The sequence below is a fragment of the Lygodium microphyllum genome, chromosome 20 (genome assembly GCF_053477565.2).
Source record: "Lygodium microphyllum isolate KBCC chromosome 20, Lygodium_microphyllum_v1.1.10, whole genome shotgun sequence".
NCBI lineage: Eukaryota > Viridiplantae > Streptophyta > Polypodiopsida > Schizaeales > Lygodiaceae > Lygodium > Lygodium microphyllum.
In genome coordinates this window covers 119,780,930-119,800,013 of record NC_141154.1, presented here as the reverse complement: position 1 = coordinate 119,800,013, position 19,084 = coordinate 119,780,930, and the positions used below count along the sequence as shown (strand labels likewise).

The 19,084-nt window shown below is 42.0% G+C and overlaps 1 protein-coding gene across 7 annotated transcripts in view; it reads right to left on the bottom strand.

Moving 5' to 3' along the window:
• Window positions 1-2,002: 2,002 nt before the first annotated feature.
• The window catches only part of ATR (Ataxia telangiectasia-mutated and RAD3-like protein), a 74,499-nt gene continuing 57,417 nt past the window's right edge, over window positions 2,003-19,084 (bottom strand). For 3 of the 7 annotated variants that reach the window (XR_015687565.1, XR_015687568.1, XR_015687569.1), the window contains exons 11-16: window positions 6,641-10,061; window positions 6,000-6,551; window positions 5,300-5,923; window positions 4,910-5,104; window positions 4,503-4,824; window positions 2,004-4,420 (exon numbers count right to left, since the gene is read on the bottom strand). Coding sequence is in view for 3 of the 7 variants with exons in the window: in XM_087660918.1 (XP_087517044.1) it covers window positions 4,657-4,824; window positions 4,910-5,104; window positions 5,300-5,923; window positions 6,000-6,551; window positions 6,641-10,061 (4,960 nt within the window). In the remaining 4 variants the exon portion in view is untranslated. Of the gene's footprint in view, window positions 4,424-4,502; window positions 4,825-4,909; window positions 5,105-5,299; window positions 5,924-5,999; window positions 6,552-6,623; window positions 10,062-19,084 lie in introns of those variants that run through there. The other 4 variants (XR_015687566.1, XM_087660918.1, XM_087660917.1 and 1 more) reach the window with 4 other exon arrangements.

The following is a 19,084-nucleotide window of genomic DNA, read 5'->3' as shown; positions in this document are numbered from 1 at the left end:
TATGATGAACACAATCTAATATGGAGAAGTGGAGCCTTTTTCACCTACGATTCTCATCTTGAAAGGGAATATTACCATGATCAAATAGGTTCTTAGTTATGGTTTCTAAGTATTCAAACCATTGATCAAGATTCTTTTCATCTTCCATGATCGGATCTAAACTACTTAGGAAATTTTTAAGCTTTGACATGATAGCATTGAATTACAAAGTGTAATGTGGTATAACTTTAACAAACTCACAATGTCAAGTTGAAGTAGGAATAGTAAGAACAAGTCCTCAAAGCTAGCATTGTATTTCATTTAAGTAGATTAACATAAGTCATTTATTCTTTAACTTTGATGAATTGATGTAGTATACTAGTCCTTGTTTGAAAATGGAAGGTACAAGGAGTACTTTATGGTAGCCTAAAGAAACCACGTTCGAGTGCCACATCATAGATTACAAATACAACAATTAAAAATTACATAAGAGAGCTAAACATTAGCAAAACATACCTACATTACACAATATTTCTATGTGTGTGCTAGTAGGGAGCCTTTAACCATGCTTGAAGCATATTTTATAAATGAAAATTCATTTGAGAAATATGTATTACATAAGAAAGAGTCATACTACTTGCCTACAAAAGTTAACATTCACTTGTTAATGAGGATTAAAATGTCACTAGATTGTAGACACCTACACCACAAGCTAGTTGGTAATATCCTTGTCACCTTCTCAAACAATAATAATTTATTGAAATAAAAAATATTTTTACAAATACAACAATGTGACGTTTTATTATATACCCAAAATTGAAAAAAAAAACCTTTAAAAAAAAGCTTAGACGTTTAAAAACCTTTAAACTTAAGCTTTTAAGCTTTTCAAATTTGTAAACTACAAAGGCTTTAAAAAGCTTAAAGGAAAGCTTTGAACATTAGGAAGTCTTAAACCTATATAAAAGAAGGATAGTTAAGTAGTATGGGTCATTCTCTTCATTACTATATTCTTCTCTTGCTTGAGGAGAGAGAAAGGTCATACACAAGTGTATGGAGACTCATACATCAATTCCTCAATCATGTTTGCAAGACGAAAGGTTAAATTCAAATCTTTATCATTCGTTCTTTTTAAGATTAGTTTAAACAATCTTGTCCTTCGTCTTTTTAGTTTATTAAAGTTAGATTCAAATCTTCATCATTCGTTTTTTTTTTAAATTTGTTTAAACAATTTTGTCCATCGTCTTTTTAGTTTATTATAATTAGTCAACATAATTAGTTATTCTTCGTCCGTCCTTAGAATAGTTAGTTATGTCAAATCAGTTTACTATAATTAGTCGACATTATTATTTATTTAGTTCTCATTAGTAATTTTAATAGTCCTAGTGTATTTTGATAAATTAAATACACTTTTGTAATATCATTAATATTTGTAATATTTAGTATATAATTAACATTTATAGTATTAGTAGATAGACTTATATTAGTTAATAGTTAAATAATAGTAAAACAAAAGTGAAAAAAATAATCTTTTAAACATATGGTGAAAACGAAAGGGTAACGAAATTCCAAACATACTTTAAAAAAACAAAAACATAAAACTACAGCAAACCGGATATTTTGAATGGACGAAAAAATGACACTTTTTCCCATAGTTATTTAATTACAAATAGATTTGTGCCAACTCTTCAACATGCTATATAACATATTTTCTCATTTCTTTTTTTTTTTAACTTTTTGAAGTATTGTTATTGCTTATTGATTTCATTTATTTATTTTATTAGAATTAGTATTAAGATGAAAAAAAATCATCCTCCTTGTACACAAGCAAGGCCATTTATTCAAGAGCTTCAATCAAAGCCTAGAAATGATAGATTTTGGAGACACAATTCTCTTGACATAGAGCCGTTTGGCTTCTTCATCAAAAGAGCTCAAGGCTAATACCAAACTAACCAAAGAAAGAATGTCAAGAAACATGTAATTGAAATTTTGTGCAAATAGGTGGCAAGAACTGCATATAGAACTTTGTACTCCTTTACTAAGTTGCATGTGTCAACCTAGTTTTAAAAGTGCATACAATATGATAATAGCACTCAATAAATGAAGGTTCAAGCATGCCAAGTATTAGAGGTTGTGATATAAGAGCCAAGGCACGCCAGCGTAAATTTGGCTTGCACGAGTTTTACATAGTCAAATTTAATAGCATGTGGCTAGTATATTTAACCGCCCTTAAAACTTTATGTCATAACTTTAGAGAGTTTATGAACTACCTCTAAAAATCGTGCTATTCCATGAACTTGGAGAAGTCCAAAAACTTGGCAATCATTGATTAGTGGAAATCATATTCTCTCTTGAAGAGCTTTTTCTCTCTCCTCTAAATGGCACTCTCTCACCTCAAAACCCTGTTTCCTTGTTGGCACAAGTGCGATCCTTGTGAAGTTAATGTGTGGGTGGCCACGATACTTTCCCTCTCCCTTGTTTTAAGTTTGTTGACTTAGGCATGGTGTGGCCCTAACTAGCCTTGTGAAGTTCTTAATTTTGCTGGGAGAAACAAAGCCCATATTTATAAATTGTAATGAAACATCTATCAGGTTTTCCTTGACAGGGTAAGTGAAGGAATGGCTCAAGCATCAAGGATGTCCATCCATAAGCTGATGCAACAGCCTGAGTGAAGTAATGACCCAAGCATCAAGATTGTCATCCATAAGCTGATGCAACAGCGAGGTCATTGGAATGGCTAGATTAGGCCCGTGATTTTTACAACATTCACATCCACTAACCACGCTTAATGCCAACCATAAAACGATGGCGAAGGCTCCAGTGAAGAGGATTGATTCCGCCTCCCGATGGTTCTACATCTGAGGCAACAGACCATGACCCAGTGCGTAATCTCGAAATGGGTTTCTTACTTCAGTTACGCGCTTTCTGCTCCGAAGCCTAGCTTGAACAGATATTTGCCAAATGACACTCCCAACCTTCTTCAGCTGGGCGAGGATACATTAAGAGTATCGATGGATGCCTCTTCCTAGTTTGCATTGCTTTCTGGTTCTGTGATATAAGTCTCCAAAAGACTGTTTTCCTCAATAATTGTGGCTGCCCCTCTGGACTCAACACCTCACTCAATTAGAGACTAGTATATAAGTTTAATTAAGAGCAAGTTGCTCACACATCTCATGAAGTATAATCACTTCTTGAGAGCTTTACAAAACCAACTTGAAACCTGCCCTTCCAATTTGATATGATTGGGGAGTTTACCTCCTCAGATATTATGGTCTGAATATAGATGATAACTAAAGATGCACTTTCTTGAGCGTCATTGCTTTGGCTCCCACTTTAAGTACCCACATCCATAACTGAGCCGCTTAGGTACACATTTTTGTGTTGCAATTGTTTCTTTGTCCCTTGCTATAGCTTTGAACAGTCCTCTTACAGCTATCTTTTAAGTTTATCCATGGCCAAGACTGGCGCGCCCAAGTTCCAGGACATCTTTCTATCATTGTGATCCCATCACTAAGCATTCGATACTTGTCTAGTACCTTACATTGAAGTGGCTAGAGTAAATAGCCATCACAGTTTGACTTAATTGTCTCACATGCTTAGTTCCTTGCCTACTTAAAAGGCACCCCTCTTTGAGACGTGCACACACACAAGAGTACACTGCACCCCTTTTTCTCAGTTGGAGATTGCTCTCTCATTGTGCATGATAGTAGATGCTTGATAGCTCCTCTTACATACGTATTTTCTTATGATGTTGCTATAACTCTCTTTTTCCCCCACTTGGAAGTTGAAAACCCTACATCATTGATGAGGAGCACAAGCACACCACCCTTCCTTCTTTCAGTGTGGGTTTCCAGTGCATCAATCCGAAGGCATTCCATTCCTTACATGAAAATCCTTTTCCATTTTGATACAAGTCAAGAATAGGATTTGAAGAGTAGGGCATGCACAAGAGCATATGCCATACATACACACATTGCAAGAGCAACTGAAAAAGGCTGACATCAGCAGCATCCACAGACATCAGAAAGTCATACGCAGCCCAACGTGAAGTTTACTGCGATACCTTCCTTTCAATACTTCACAGCAATGCCAAATCCTCCTGCAAGCAACACACCAGAGAACTGTAGGATTGTTTTCATCACTCTACTTTGAGCTAGCACCTTCTAGCGTTCTTGGACTCACATACTCCACATTATAAGTGAAAGTCTTGCATCCTGTCACCCAAAACCAAGTTCACATGAGCACAGCTAAAGTTTTGAGCTTCTTGCATGGTGAATGTCTTGAAGCCAGACCAAACTATCTTCAACCAGGAAGCCCTGCACTGTGCAACTTGCAGCTCCAGTCCTTTAGTGCATGGTGAATGTCTTGAAGCCAGACCAAACTATCTTCAACCAGGAAGCCCTGCACTGTGCAACTTGCAGCTCCAGTCCTGACAGTTGAATACCTACTACAACAGCAATGTCGGGTTTAAGATTGTTATTCATTAAATAAAAAATCAGTTTAGCATTTTCAAATCCTAGATTTACCTTAAACACGTATGAGATAATTGATTGTTTGCATCAATAACACCATTTCCAAACATTAAGGAGTAGCAACTGCTAGCAGCTTGGTCCTCCATGCTGAGCCTCGAGAATTTATGACCAAGAAATTATTTGTATTCAAAGGGAAAACCTTACTTGCTCAAAACCAAGGCATCCACCATATGTACATTCTTCCTAAGTTTTCATGAGAAACAGCTTCAGCAATCAAACGGTGAGCTTGTCCCTCAACAGAGAGTGGAAGAGATGGTGCAGCACCCACTCCAACAATGACACCTTGCAACCTTGCCTCTATATTAGACATAGCTCGCTGTGCACATAAAAGAAAGATTCAGACATATTACAGAGATATTACTTGCGTAATAGAGACCAACATTTTCAGGCTGTGGGAATACCTGTGCATGAGGATTTTTAACCTCAACACCGCTAGATTTATGTGACTTTGTCCATTCCACTAATGGATCATGAATAAATGTCTCAAGCACACTCATAAGTGTCTCACGGTTGGCCCTTAGAACAGATAGTGTAATTTCGCACACTCGAGAAAACACACCCTCATAGCCAGTAATGCCAAACCCATCCACCATGTTCTGCAAAATCAGTACAATAATTGAGCAACACACAGAGATTCCCTGTAACCTTCAGAATCTGAACTACAAGGAAAGATCGCATGAAGCTTATCCCTCCAGCAATGCAGAAGGGAGGAAAAACATCATTTCATTGCATTACACAGACTCCTGGTCTGTCTGTCTGACAAGAGATACGTGAATACATCAGTGACAAACCTGTGTAAGCCTGAATGGTACAAGCTCTGGCTTCTCCAGCTGAAGGCCTTTATCAAAAAGGCAACTAAAATCCACATGCACACAATCCCCTGTTGTTGAATCAAATAGAATGTTTTCACCGTGCCTATCTCCTAGCCCAACAATGTGACCCACCATAGACCACACTGCAGTTGTATGAGCATATGCAATGCGAGACTGAAACCAATTCGCTGGTTCAGAGAAGGTGTTCAAGAACCATTTATGAAACACGGGTGGAAACATGGGCAATATTTTTGTTTGAAAGATCTCCATCTCTGAAACCTTGTCCTTGTTTTCATCATAGATAAGCTTGATAGTTGGATTTGTCTTTTGTCGGTCAAATTTACCACAAGAGACATATAAATCTTGCAGTATGTGCCTTAAACCACGAGTGTGAAGAACCCATTCTACCATTCCACAATCTTCAGTAAGAGGTATAACTGCAAAAGTTCGGATGTAAAGCTTTCTCCGACGACTCTTTGGATCCTTCGATAGAAGTCTGTTGATTGTCGTAGTAAATTCCATCATACGGGCATCTTTGCGTAGATCATCCTTGGGTTTGCACAAGAATGGATGCACTGTTCCATCACTACCATGAAGAATCACCTAGTGCATTCCTCACCAGATTAGCAAAGTTTCACAAAGTCCATAGTTGGCTAATTAAAAGTATCAAGTTGATTACCTTCTTGGGTTTTTGAAGGGAAGCAAGTATTTCCACTTCGTCAGCAATTCCTGATATTGTCGAGTAATCTCCTGCTGAGAATGGATTGTAATTTGAATTTGTGAGGCCATCTGCCGGCAAGGCAACAGTAAGAGCTCTTTGTATTGGCATTATAACACCAACAGGCATCATACGTTTCAACTCTCCTGGCACAGTAAGGGTTCGTGCCTTTGATGATCCTCCTCCATGAAAACAGAGTCTGATTAATTGTTCTATCAGTGCAGTGAACTGAGAGAATAGAAGCTTTTCAAAATCCTGTCTCAAACCATTTCTCGCATTTTGGATTATCTCAGCAGCCGCCTGACGCCTTGCTGGAACTGTTGACTTGGAAACAGCAGCCATTGTCCATAAAGCCTGGTGGGGATAAGCTTGCAAAACAGTTATAATTATATGTTTGACCAAGCGCAGAACTTCTTCATTCTGATGACAAATCCTGGAGACTAATTGCGATAATGCAGTCAACCATTGGTAACTTGGAAGATCTTTCAAACAGCCACGCATGATGCTCATCACCTGTCACGAAGCATTAAATACATGAGATGCATATTCATAAACAATGCACTATTTTTGAATTGGAGCATTTACCAGATGTAGGAAAGTACCCTTGCATGAGTACTCTTTAGAGCCGTGTTGGCTGACAAGACTTCCCCATGAAAGCTGCTCCCAAATTCAAACCACAATGTGAGCAACCGTGGCAATGCCTGAAATAATCGACGATGGCCTTTGTGCAGACCCTTTGCATAATAAAGGATCACATCTGGCAGGTAAGCCCACCAAGGTTTCTCATCTGCGGCAGACGTTTTGGCAGGCATCACTGGTCGCTTTTTTCCACTTGTACTCTGTTCCTGAGCCTCTTCCTGTCTCTTTCTAGCATCCACAAGCAAGTCATCCACATATTTGGCGAGGAAGAAGTAGCCCTTCTCCCATGTAGGTTGCAATTCTTTGACTCGAATATACATGCTAAGAACCTCTTCCTTTTGTTTTTGCCCAGTGGTGTGGACCCATCTTGCAAGCAGCAGCAATGCCTTGGCAGCATCCATATTTTCATCCCTCCTTGATTGAGTAAGCACAGTTTGCTCTCGATCAGCAGGAGCCCAACCTGAAGGTATATGCAACAGACCACCAAGAGCTGCTTCTCGTGCTATACCAAGAACCTGTATAGGAACTTTAGCTAAAGCCTGTTGCAGTTCTGCTATAGCTCGGTGACTCTTTTTGGTGTCCCAGAGCAGCTTTGCCAACTCTATGTGGGCATTGGGAGCACCAGCTGACTGAGCTTCCAATATGGCCCTGCTTGCAGTTTCATGATGCCCTGCAGCTCGGCAAAGCTTTGCATACTCAAGCCAACAATCACCAGATTCTAGCTGCATGTTGCTGATGGAAAGAATAAGTCTCCGCAAAGCTAAAATTGGTTCTCTGGTCCACAGTGATGGTTGCGTTATTCGGATACGACTTCTCCAACTGACTACCATTTCCTGTAGCCGATCATCTAAAGCAAGTAGACTTGAACCAATCTCATTTCCATTTCCCAAGTAAACTTCATGAAAGGTCTCTAGCTCATGGAGCATCTGCAGCTTGACAATCAAAGGATAAGCACGTGAATAGGATTCCATACTAGCAGCAGCAAGTGGAGCCAGCAATGCATGCCTGGCTTGGATCATACATTTGGAAAAGCCATAACAATCTTTATTCTGAAGAGCTTGCAGCACCTTTGCAAGGTTAATGTCAAAGGCATCACTGCTATCAACAGACCCAAATTCACCACCTGTGGCTACATGAAGGTACTCCTCAAGCAAGCTCCATTGGCCCAGTCTCCAAGCTGCCTGGACACCCCACGTGCTCCACTCCTTTTTATATTCGGGAAGCCGCAGAAGCAACCCATCTACATGAATAGCCATGGCTTGCAGATGGCCCATGTTTAATAAGCAGTTAAGGACACCAAAATGCCGTGATACACTTTTTGGGTTCATTTGCAGAGCTTGTTCACAGCAAGTTAAAGCTTCAGCCCAGTTTCCAGCTTTTTCATTTATTAGCACTTTATCCTGTAAGCCAAGTGTCTTATGTAACCTTGACAAGCCAGATAGGCCATCTGGTTCATCTAGACCACTATATACACCTAGAAGAAAAGAAATATCATCATCATCAAAAATTCCACTCTTCTCTGCAGCTGGATTCAATGCCCCTGATTTAACACGAATGTGTGACTCAAAATAAAGCAAAGCCCGGGCATAAGCCTGACATCGGAAGGAGGCACCTGCAAGAGCTGTCTTGGGAATAGTTTCTAACAGTTGAGCAACATGGTTGTACTGAGAAGCTTGAAGCTGAGAAGAAAGCTGACTTTTTATTGCATCAGTGGTACGCTGTCCTTTCCTAGAGCCCACCACCTCAGATGCAGGTTGCTGCTGATCATTGACTTGTTTATTCTCATCCATCCACTGAGCCAGATTATCAAGTAGAGTAAACACAGCCTGAATACTCACTTCATTAGGACCGGACCAGCTTCGGCAACAGGCACCAGAACTTAATTCACCACCATTAGCAAGTCCCATGGGTTCACTATCTGATGTTCCAGCTTCAGCAAGAACAGAAAGTATCTCGTCTGTTACACATGCCCGAGCATCTGCCGTACCATCGCATACCACATTCAAAACTAAGTAAGGAAGTAAATACAAGACAGTAGCCATGTCGTGCCTCAGTAACCCTTTGCATGCATTAAAAATAAGTGACCTGGGGCCAGACGAGAGTGTTACAAGCCGCCTAACCCAGAGATACATCCAACGACGGAATGACATGCCAGGGCGGAAAATTGAACCTGATGGGGTAGAAGTATTTGAGTGTTTGAGAAGGTATTTTGATGTTAGACATGGAGTAATTATGTCTTTAATATCATCTGAAAACCTACTCCAAAGTTTCTCCCCTCTTTCAACCATTTCCCTTGAACTGTTCCCCACATCCAATTTCACACCCTTGCGAGCTGTAGAGGAGGCATTGGTAGTTGAAGAACATGAAATGCCAAGACATGCCTCTTGACAACCACTAATTTTAAGCAGTTCTTGAATGGCTAGAGCAGCAGCATCTTGTACATCTGTCTCGGATGCTGCTCGAAGTACTCTAACTAGATGTTTGTCAATTAGCTCATAAACTAGGTCATCATCAGAACGTTTGATCTTGGATCTCGCCCGCAGATCTAAGTGTAGTTTTACAGGATCCATCGCACCCAATTCCCCTAAGCACTCTGCACAGGACAGCTTTAACCTCTCACTAATAGATGTTCGAGACTCCTCCGCACACCCCTGCATGAGAGACATAACTAACTGGCTCAATATTGCTGTGTCAGAGCTTAGCTCCGCCAATACCATGTCTATGATATCTTTCTTTCTGGACTTCAGCAGCATTTTTAACTCATTTGAAGCCATTAAACGTACACTGATGTTTTCATGGCGCAACCCCTCTGCAGCTTTCTGCAGTTGATCAAACAATCTAGTCACTCCCCTAGCCTGCTGCAGAACAGTGTTTACTCTCACCAATTCTGGTAAACTAGGTAAAAGAGGAAGTTCACTTGCTTGATCCTCCAGAATACTCTTGTTTATTATTAGCAATTCTTCTAGAACTTCCACCACAGAGGCAAGAATTCCTTCCTGTTGCCCCTCAAGGCATGGCATAACTGCAACAACAATCTGGCTTGCGACACTTTTCAGATTGCTTGGAGAAACATGGGCAAGTCTTTTCACAAAAGACAACCATACCTGCAAACACTCATACTGAAGAGCTGGCTCTTGGAGTGCACGTGTCAGTAAAACCATTATCTTTGGTACAAATGCACTTAAATGACTGCCTATCATTTCCATGAGTCGATCGATGCACCTCAGGCCCTGCTTCTGTGTTGCATTATCTGCACCTTTCAGCATTTTCCGGTCAATGCTGTTAAGTAGACCCACAAAATGTGTTTTGAGGAAAGCCGGAAGGTCCTCTGATCCGGAGACAATGCAGGCAACTTCTTGAATCATAGGAGCAACTCTTGCTGACCTGAGAACACAATCGCATTGCCAACAGCATCAGCTTCCTTACTTTGTTCAGAATTTCCATTACAGTTCACTGTAGTTAAACAAACAAATTTAGTTCATTAAGCTTTTCTTTCCACTCAAGTGCACACAGGAACAAAACTAACAGACAAAAAATACAAAATGCAAAACTTTTCCAATGATAAAATTCCCTGCTTGCTCTGTTAGCATCCCCATTCTAGATCCCTGCTCCTCCATTATTCTTTGTCACATATGTAGCAACCTGCATGAATGGACTAGCGCCCACCTAGCTATAAACCTTTTAATGAAACTTTAAGCCATCACCTAGAAATGCACTGTCAACAGTCCTGCATTCTAACCTGCAGCTCAGCATTGCCAACCCTCTAGATGATGTTGTTGTATAGACAACAGCTACTAGCACGGGACACTAGCATGACTGCTAAAATGGCATACAAGATTGCATCTTTGAATCATCATGTGATGAGGAATCAAAGATTTTTCCTTCATCTTGAGGCTCACAAATGTTTGTAAATGATTTTTCTTTATCCACTTTTTAATCATTGCATGATGATCAGATGCCCCCAATGTCTCAGAAAGAGAAAAGATCCTCGTCTACGCAAATTTAAGATCCTCATACATACAAATTTTTATAAAAGTGAGAGCAACATTCTTGGAAATTGACTTGTTGTGCTTTCTTTAGTCACATGATGTTTAATGCAATTGTTGCTCGACACTGATACTGAAGATCTTTCACAATTGATTCTCTGGGGACAAAAAGGATTTTTCACAATCGCAAACAAATATAGCTGCAAGAGCAGGGAAAGCCAGAGAGAACATAGTGAACCACAATAACCCACTGAAGGGAACCTACAAAAGAAGAAAATATTTGCTGCACTGGGGCTTCGAAGAAATGTAGAATAGAGAGCTGATAAAAAACCCTCAGTGAAGTCCCTCGATACCTGCACTAAGAATAACAAGAAAAACACATGAATGCTAATGCAAGAAGCATGTAATGGAGAGGTCACACATGTCAAATGGACACATTTGCAAGAATGGAAAAAGCAGAGGTGCAACTGTCAAAAAACAAGGGGGGTAGGAGCGAAATTGCTGCCTTTCTCAATCACTAGTAATCAAGTCAACCAGTGCTCCTTTCAAGAATCAACCCGTCAAGTATTTGCTTTATGACCAGTGCCCAGACATGTGACAACTGTGCAGGCTGGTAGCCACCAATCACAGGCAGTATCAACAGCCTACTAGTACAATGCAACTAGCTAGATCTTAGGCATCACTTGCCCATTCCCAATGGTGCCCCAAACACTAGCACTGCAACATTATAACAAGTAGAAAACAATTCTAGCTGGACATTAACTGGTGGGCTAGAGCCGAGGTCCCACATCTGAGCATTATTTTTCGAGCCCCTCCGCAGTGGAGAGCACCGATGGATATGATCGAGTGACCCCTCGCACAAGCTGCCCGCTTCTACCAGTGTACAGAGTCACGCCTCTCAAGCTGGCTGATAGATGCCCTGGTGGTACCGCCTGGAGCATCTATTACCCCCATGGTCCACCCAAGAGCCGCCATGGGAGAATGGAGTTCACCTTCTAGGCCTGTGGCAAAGCGTATCCGCATGCCCCATAGCTCTTCTTCTTCATTAGCAGCTTCCACACCGAATAGATGTCTGTTCGTTGATTGTTCGGCAGGAGTTGCAGCCTGCCCTTGCCAGACGGATCGACATCTTACTTCTACAAGAGCACAAGCTCACCCCCACCCAGGCCCAGTGGGTAGGGAAGGTACTTCCAAGCAGCTCACACACCTACTGGGAGTACTCCATCGGTGCCCACGGCAAGAGTGGAGACGTATGCACCTCTATTGGCCCGAGGCTTACCACTTGTGTGCGTGACCACGGGATGATTGTGAAAGGTAGGGTCCTATGGATCAAACTAGACATGGGGGGCTCATGCCTTGGAGTCCTCAATGTCTACGCTCCACGGAGATTAGGGCACGCAGCTGGTTTTGGATGGAGATTGCAGCAATACTTCCAGAGGTGGACTCTTGGATTGTTGGAGGAGACTTCAACAACCTAGAAGCCCTAGAGAACCAGCAAGGCAAAGGCAGAGACTACCAAGGTATGGTAGGAGAGGACCAGGAGGCATGGGAGGTCTTCCTCCTCGCAGTAGGAGCGCACAATGCCTGGCGGGACCCAACCTTTCACGGGAGGGAGAGGTTGCTAGACTTCTCTTGGAAATACAAGCGGCTGGGCAGAGCTCTTATGGAACAACTGGACCGTTTTCATGTGGGAGAGTGGGGGTGCTCTCGAGGAGGCCAAGTAGGGTAGTTGGCTGGCACCACCTGACCACTGCCTGAATCTCCTCACACTTGATGCTCCAACTTCAGCCCTTGATACGTGATCCTATCGGACTCCTGACTCAATCTACATGAGGGAGGAGGTGAGGAGGCACATTGAGCAGCTTTGGACTAGGGAGTGGGTGAGGAGGGGCCGGATTGCAAGAGGTTGCAAAGGTCTTAGCTAAGTTGAATAGGATCTGCCAGGAGGCAGCCCTACAGGCAAGGCAACAGAGCTGGGAGGAGGAGAGAGCACTCCGGCGAGACCTAGCAGCCACGTAGAGACTTCTCCAAGAGGCACCAAGGGATCCCACTCTCCACACACAGGAGGTGCGCGCACGGGCAGCCCTCGCTGGTCTCGAGGATAGGTGCTCGAAGTTTTCCTTATGTACCTCACCAGCCTTTTGGGCGAGGAAGGGGGACACGATGTGTAGGATTTTTTTAGCACGAGGCAAGCTCAGCCAAGGGACAGCGTTGTGGACAACACGTCTAGGACTACATTCCGCCCCTCATCTCACAAAGAAGATGGATCCATAGCAGCTAAGAAACATGTTTCTTTGAATTTGAAACTTACGAAACGTTTCTTAAAGTGCAAAACGTTTCTGAGAGTAAAAAACGTGGGCGTTTTTTTTTTTTTTTTAATAAATTTTAAATAGTTGAAACCCAAAACATAGTTTTTTTGACAAAAACTATTTGGCAATGTTAAACATGATGATGATGATATGTAATGACTCGTAAGGGCTCAAGATTTTGGACGAGAGACTGTTTTTTTTTTTTTTGTCTAGTTATTGGACTTTGTCAATCTAGTATCTATTATTGTCTTGAGATTTAAATATTATACGACTTAAGTCTCATTTATGAGTTATTTACGATATATTATGATTCATTCTTGATTTTGGCATTTTGTCAGTTTGTTTTGAAATAAGAATCATGATGTTGCAACTTGACTCAATTCTGTTGCAACTTGACTCAATTCATATTATAGATAGGCTATTTACATGTTAATTTCAATTTTCTTTGTATGATATGTATGAATCATAATGTTTGAGTTCTAAACCATAGTATAGCTTTACTTTGACATAAGTGACAGGTCAATAATATCATGGATATATAACGTATAATGTATTATTCTCAATTGACTCTATTATCACTCAAGCTCAATTAGCCATTCTTTGTTTAATAGATAACATATAATGTATTATTCTCAATTGACTCTATTATCACTCAAGCTCAATTAGCCATTCTTTGTTTAAGAGAGTTTCATAGAGATTTAGAACCTCTTTCCCTAGTCAAAACTATTAAAAATCCCTATATAAAAAAACCCCCATTTCTTATTTTACCCCCTCTTGAAAGAAACTTACGAAACACGTTTCTGACGTTTCGTTTCTAAACGTTTCTGGCTGCTATGGATGGGTTGCTCCCTCCTAGACCCCTTCACAGAGAAGGAATTAGCGGAGGCTTTCCATATATAGGATGAGCAGAAATGCCCAAGAGAGGATGTTCTTTCAAAGGCCTTCTTCTCTACCTACTAGTAGGTGGTGAAGGACCCCCTACTGCGAGCCTTTCAAGAGATTTTCAGATCAAGACGGATGACAAGGAGTCTATCGACAAGTCTTGTTAGCCTTCTCCCCAAAGGGGGAGACCGGTTGGAGCTATCCCAATGGAGACAGATCACCTTCTTGTCATTGGGCTATAAGGCACTGGCCAAGATGATCGGTAGGCAGCTCCGCCTCGTACTTCCAGACATCATTCATGACACACACAGACAGGTTTTGTCCAAGATAGGAGCATCCTAGACAATGTTTTCACCTTCTTCGAAGCGACCGAGTGAGCCCACCATAGTGATCAAGGGTTGGATGTACTACTCTTGGACTTCGAGAAGGCCTAGGACAAGGTTGACTGGGACTTCTTAGAGGGCACCATGGTGAGGTTGGGTTTCCCCCAAGCATGGATCTGTGGGGCTTCTGCACTTTACAAATCGGCCACTGGCAGGGTTCTCATAGGTGGCAGGAGGGAGAAGGAGTTTCGGCTAGAGAGATCTGTCAAACAGGGCTGTCCTCTTGCCCCATATCTGCTCTTACTCTTTGCAAAGGCGATGTCCTACTTTCTCTGATCATGTGTGAGCGGGCTACATGGCCTTCGACTTCCGATGAGGGAGGAGACGGAGCTGCTTGATTCAGAGTATGCAAATGATACTGCCCTTTATATAGAGGATGATGAGCTAATGTTGGAGAGAGTGAGACTAGCTCTAGAGATGTTTTGCACTGCAGCTGGAGCGAAAATCAACTGGCGAAAGTCGGTTGGTTTTCTTACAGACTTGGACTCTACCACGGAGTGGGACGTCCACTTGGAGTTCAGATGGGTGTGCAGGGGACAAACCTATGGCATGGAAGGATCGAGGTGCAACTGAGATTCAGTAGACAGTGTGAGAGTGAGAGACAGAGTGAAGCACGACACCCAAGAGAATAGACTGAAAGAGTGTAGAATGAAAGTACAATGTACAACCCTTAAACCTTAGGGTTGTAGGAGGTGTTCACACCCGAACACGGTAAGTGCCCATAAGCGTGTAATATAAGCACATAAGCACATACGAAAATAAGACTATAAGTCTGGGGGAAAAAACCTCTCCTATCGAGAGTAAAAAGTGCCCCAGTGTCCTACTGATCACCGACACTCCCATATGAGCATAGGCGTAAGTGAGGCGTGAGTCAAATACCCAACAAACCCCCCTGGAGTGAAGAGTGATCAAGAGTACAAGGATCATCTGCCACCAAAGGATATCAAATTTAAAGCATCGCGAAATGCTTCAAATTTGTCACGAGAAAGAGCTTTGGTGAAGATGTCTACCACATTACTGGTGGTAGGACAATAGACAAGGCTGATATCATATGCATGTAGCCTCTCTCTGACAAAGTAATAATGGATCTCAATGTGTTTCGTGCGAGCATGAAACACTGGGTTCCGTGCCACTGCAATGGCACTCTGACTGTCAGTGAACAAAGGAGTAGGCTCCGTAACAGATACATCCAAATCAACTAGCAAGCGTCTAAGCCATACGCATTCAACTGTGGTAGTGAAAGCTGTCTTGTATTCAGCTTCACATGACGATGTGGCAACAGTGGATTGTTTCTTGCTAAGCCAAGAAATACAACAAGAGCCAAGAAAGAAACAATTGCCACTAGTGGAGTGACGTGTATCATAATCACCAGCCCAATCAGAATCATTGTAAGCATGTAACTGCAGTGGTCCCCCCCTTGGCATAAAGCAACCCAAGAGATCGAGTACCCTGCAAGTAACGAAAAACACACTTGACAGCTTGCCAATGTGACATACGTGGCTGATGCATATACCTGCTCAAAGCTGAAACTGCAAACTGTATGTCCGGCCTAGTGTTGCATAGGTAGATAAGACATCCAACTGCAGGAGCATATGTATGTATATCAAACAAATCACTGTCATCATGTAATGACAGTTTCAGTCCAGGTTCCATGGGGGTATAAACTGGCTTGCAATCTTGTAAGCCAAACTTCTCAAGAAGCTGCCCAATATACCTTGACTGTGATAGCCCAATACCTCGAGCACCATGTATGAACTGGATGCCCAAGTAGTAATGCAAAATTCCCAAGTCAGACATGTCAAAAGTTTGCTGCAAATTTTGTTTGAATGCTGAAATCTGATCAGCATGTGTTCCAGTGAGCAAAAGGTCATCAACATAAAGACATATAATCAGCATAGATCCCCCTTCTTTACATACATAAAGGGTAGACTCAGATGAGCTGTTTAGAAACCCCTGACCAAGCAAGAAAGCATCTATTTTTGCATACCAAGCTCTAAGAGCTTGTTTCAAACCATATAGTGCCTTTTTGAGCTTGCATACCAAATGTTCTGAGCCTTCAACTGCAAAACCAATGGGCTGTTGTACATAAACTTCCTCTTGAAGTTCCCCATGTAAAAATGCAGTCTTGATATCCACCTGATGCACTGTCCAACCATAATGTGCAGCCAAAGCAATCATAGACCTGATGGTTGTCATACGGGAAGTAGGAGCAAATGTCTCCTCATAATCAATGCCCTTTTTCTGTGCATAGCCTTTAGCTACAAGCCGTGCCTTGTATTTATCAATGGATCCATCTGCTTTCCTTTTCAGTTTGTAGACCCATTTCGTTCCAATGGCTTTCTTCCCAAATGGCAAGGACACCAAATCCCAAGTTTGATTCTTAGTGATAGAATCTAATTCAGCTTGCATTTCTGCCATCCAATGCACATTGTGTTGTGCATCCTCAAAACATTCAGGCTCTTCATTATCAAAAGTACTTGCTGCCATAACAAACTCCATGGTATGTGCTGAATCATGCAAATGAGTTTGCCTTCTTGTACGACCAGCCATGGGTGCATCCAAAGGACTATCTTGCATAGTCTGCAAATACCATCTAGGTAACTGTCTAGCTTCCTGCCTGTGTGCAAGCTCTTGCTGAATTTCAGTTTCAGCATTATGCTGAATATTCCGATCAGCCAATGGCTGAATTTCTGCACTTTCCATAGGAACAACTGGCTAAACATTAGGTTCATTTTCTGAAGCTCCAGCTGAATCACCAAAAGTAATGGGCAGCAGCCCTTCAAAAACATCACAGGCAGCCTGATATGTGTCCAAACCAGCCAAGGATAATTCTGATTTTTCATCAAAAACAACATCCCTGCTGACAAAAACCTTCTTTGTAACAGGATCATAGAGTCTGTAGCCTTTGCTCTCACTACTATATCCCATAAAAATGCACTTAACAGCCTTGTTGTCCAACTTTTTTCTAAGTACCTGTGGAATATGGGCATAGGCAAGACACCCAAAGGTACGAAAGTGGCCAACAGAAGGTTTACGACTGTTCCAAGCCTCAAAAGGTGTGATGGTCTTCAAGGCTTTGGTAGGGCATCTGCTCAAAATATGGCACGCACACATGACTGCTTCCATCCAAAAACTATGAGGCAAGCTCTTTGCCTTCAGCATACATCTGGCCATCTCCATGAGTGACCAATTCTTCCTCTCTGCTATCCCATTCTGCTGTGGAGTATAGGCAGTAGTGTACTGATGGACTATGCCTTTCTGCTTCAAAAAAGAATTCAGCATAGAGGACATGTATTCCCCCCCTCGGTCCGAACGGAGAGTCTTAATTTTGCATCCAGATTGATTTTCAGCAAGTGCACTGAAAGCCAAAAATGCATCATACACTTCTGACTTCTTTTTCAAACAGTAGACCCAGCAAAAACGTATAAAGTCATCAATGAATGTCACAAAATAATAACAACCGCCCAATGACATGGTTTGCATAGGCCCACAAACATCTGAATGCACCAACTGCAATCTGGTTGTTGCTTTGAAAGCAACATCACGGGGAAATGAGAAGTGATGCATTTTCCCCAAAATGCATCCCTCGCATAAGTGCTCAGGAGGTCTCTCCAAGAGAGGTAAGCATCCAACATCTGAGTACGCTGCAAAAGCATCAAGCTGCCAAAGTTTACATGCCCCAAACGAGCATGCCATAACTCCGCCTGTATCATAGCAGGAGTAAGAGTGGATGTCAAGTATGCCGTCTGATCTACTGAAAGAGCATCCCACTCATATAAACCATGACACAAAGATCCTGTCAAGACCAAAGTCATGCGTTCTTTATCTCTAACCATGCAACGGTCATCATCAAATGTGACCTGCAAACCACAACGTGCCAAAGAAGAAATAGATAGCAAATTCTTCTTGATTCCAGGCACAAACAAAGCATCCTGCAAGCAGAGAATAGAGCCATCAATGGTTGTAAGCTGAATCTCCCTAATACCACGAACAGGGTATGATGCATTATTGGCACACTGTACAGATTTCCCAACGGGAGGTGCACTAACTGAAGCAAACAAATCTCTGCGAGATGTAATATATCTAGAAGCACCACTGCCAAAGAACCAAGTGTCAGCATCCTCTGTAGAGCTAAGTGCTCTATCAGCCCAAGAGATGTCATAACTGCAAGTGTAAAAACAATAGTTCCTGTCTACAACAAAGGACGCGGACTCACTAGCAGTGGAAGGAGTAGTAGAAACAGACATTCCTGACTCCTTCTCTTTGGCAATGCGCTTCTTGCACTCGGTGATATAGTGGCCTAGCTTCTTACAATAATGACATTTTCCCTTTTTAGCTTGCGTCCCCCCTTGTGTTTGATTCTGTGATGTGCCAGAAGTACCAGAACTCTGTGGAGCATTTTTCACCTTGCTTTTTTTGCCTTTATGTCTTGCCACAAAAGCCTGCTCAGAGACTAGCATCCACACCACTATTTTTTCTTGTTTGCTCCTCCTCTAGAAGCAAACTAACCAGCTGAATAAAAGTGAGTGGGTGCTCGGCAATCCTCATGGTGAGGTTCAATGCAGTATGAAAAGACAAGTACGAAGGAGGTAAGGAATTCAAGGTGGTGGATATCAACTGTGCATCCGAAAAGTACTCATCTACATTCATGAGCTGCTCCCGCAAGTCCTGAATCTTATTCAAGTGATCCTGCATAGAATCACCCTCATTCATCTTCAAAGTCTCTAACTCTTTCTTCAAGAAAGAGATCCGAGTCTCATTCTTTCCTGCAAACATATGCTCCAAAGTCAACCATGCATCTCGTGAAGAAGATGCTGAACGAATGTGAGGAATGATGGAACGCTGAA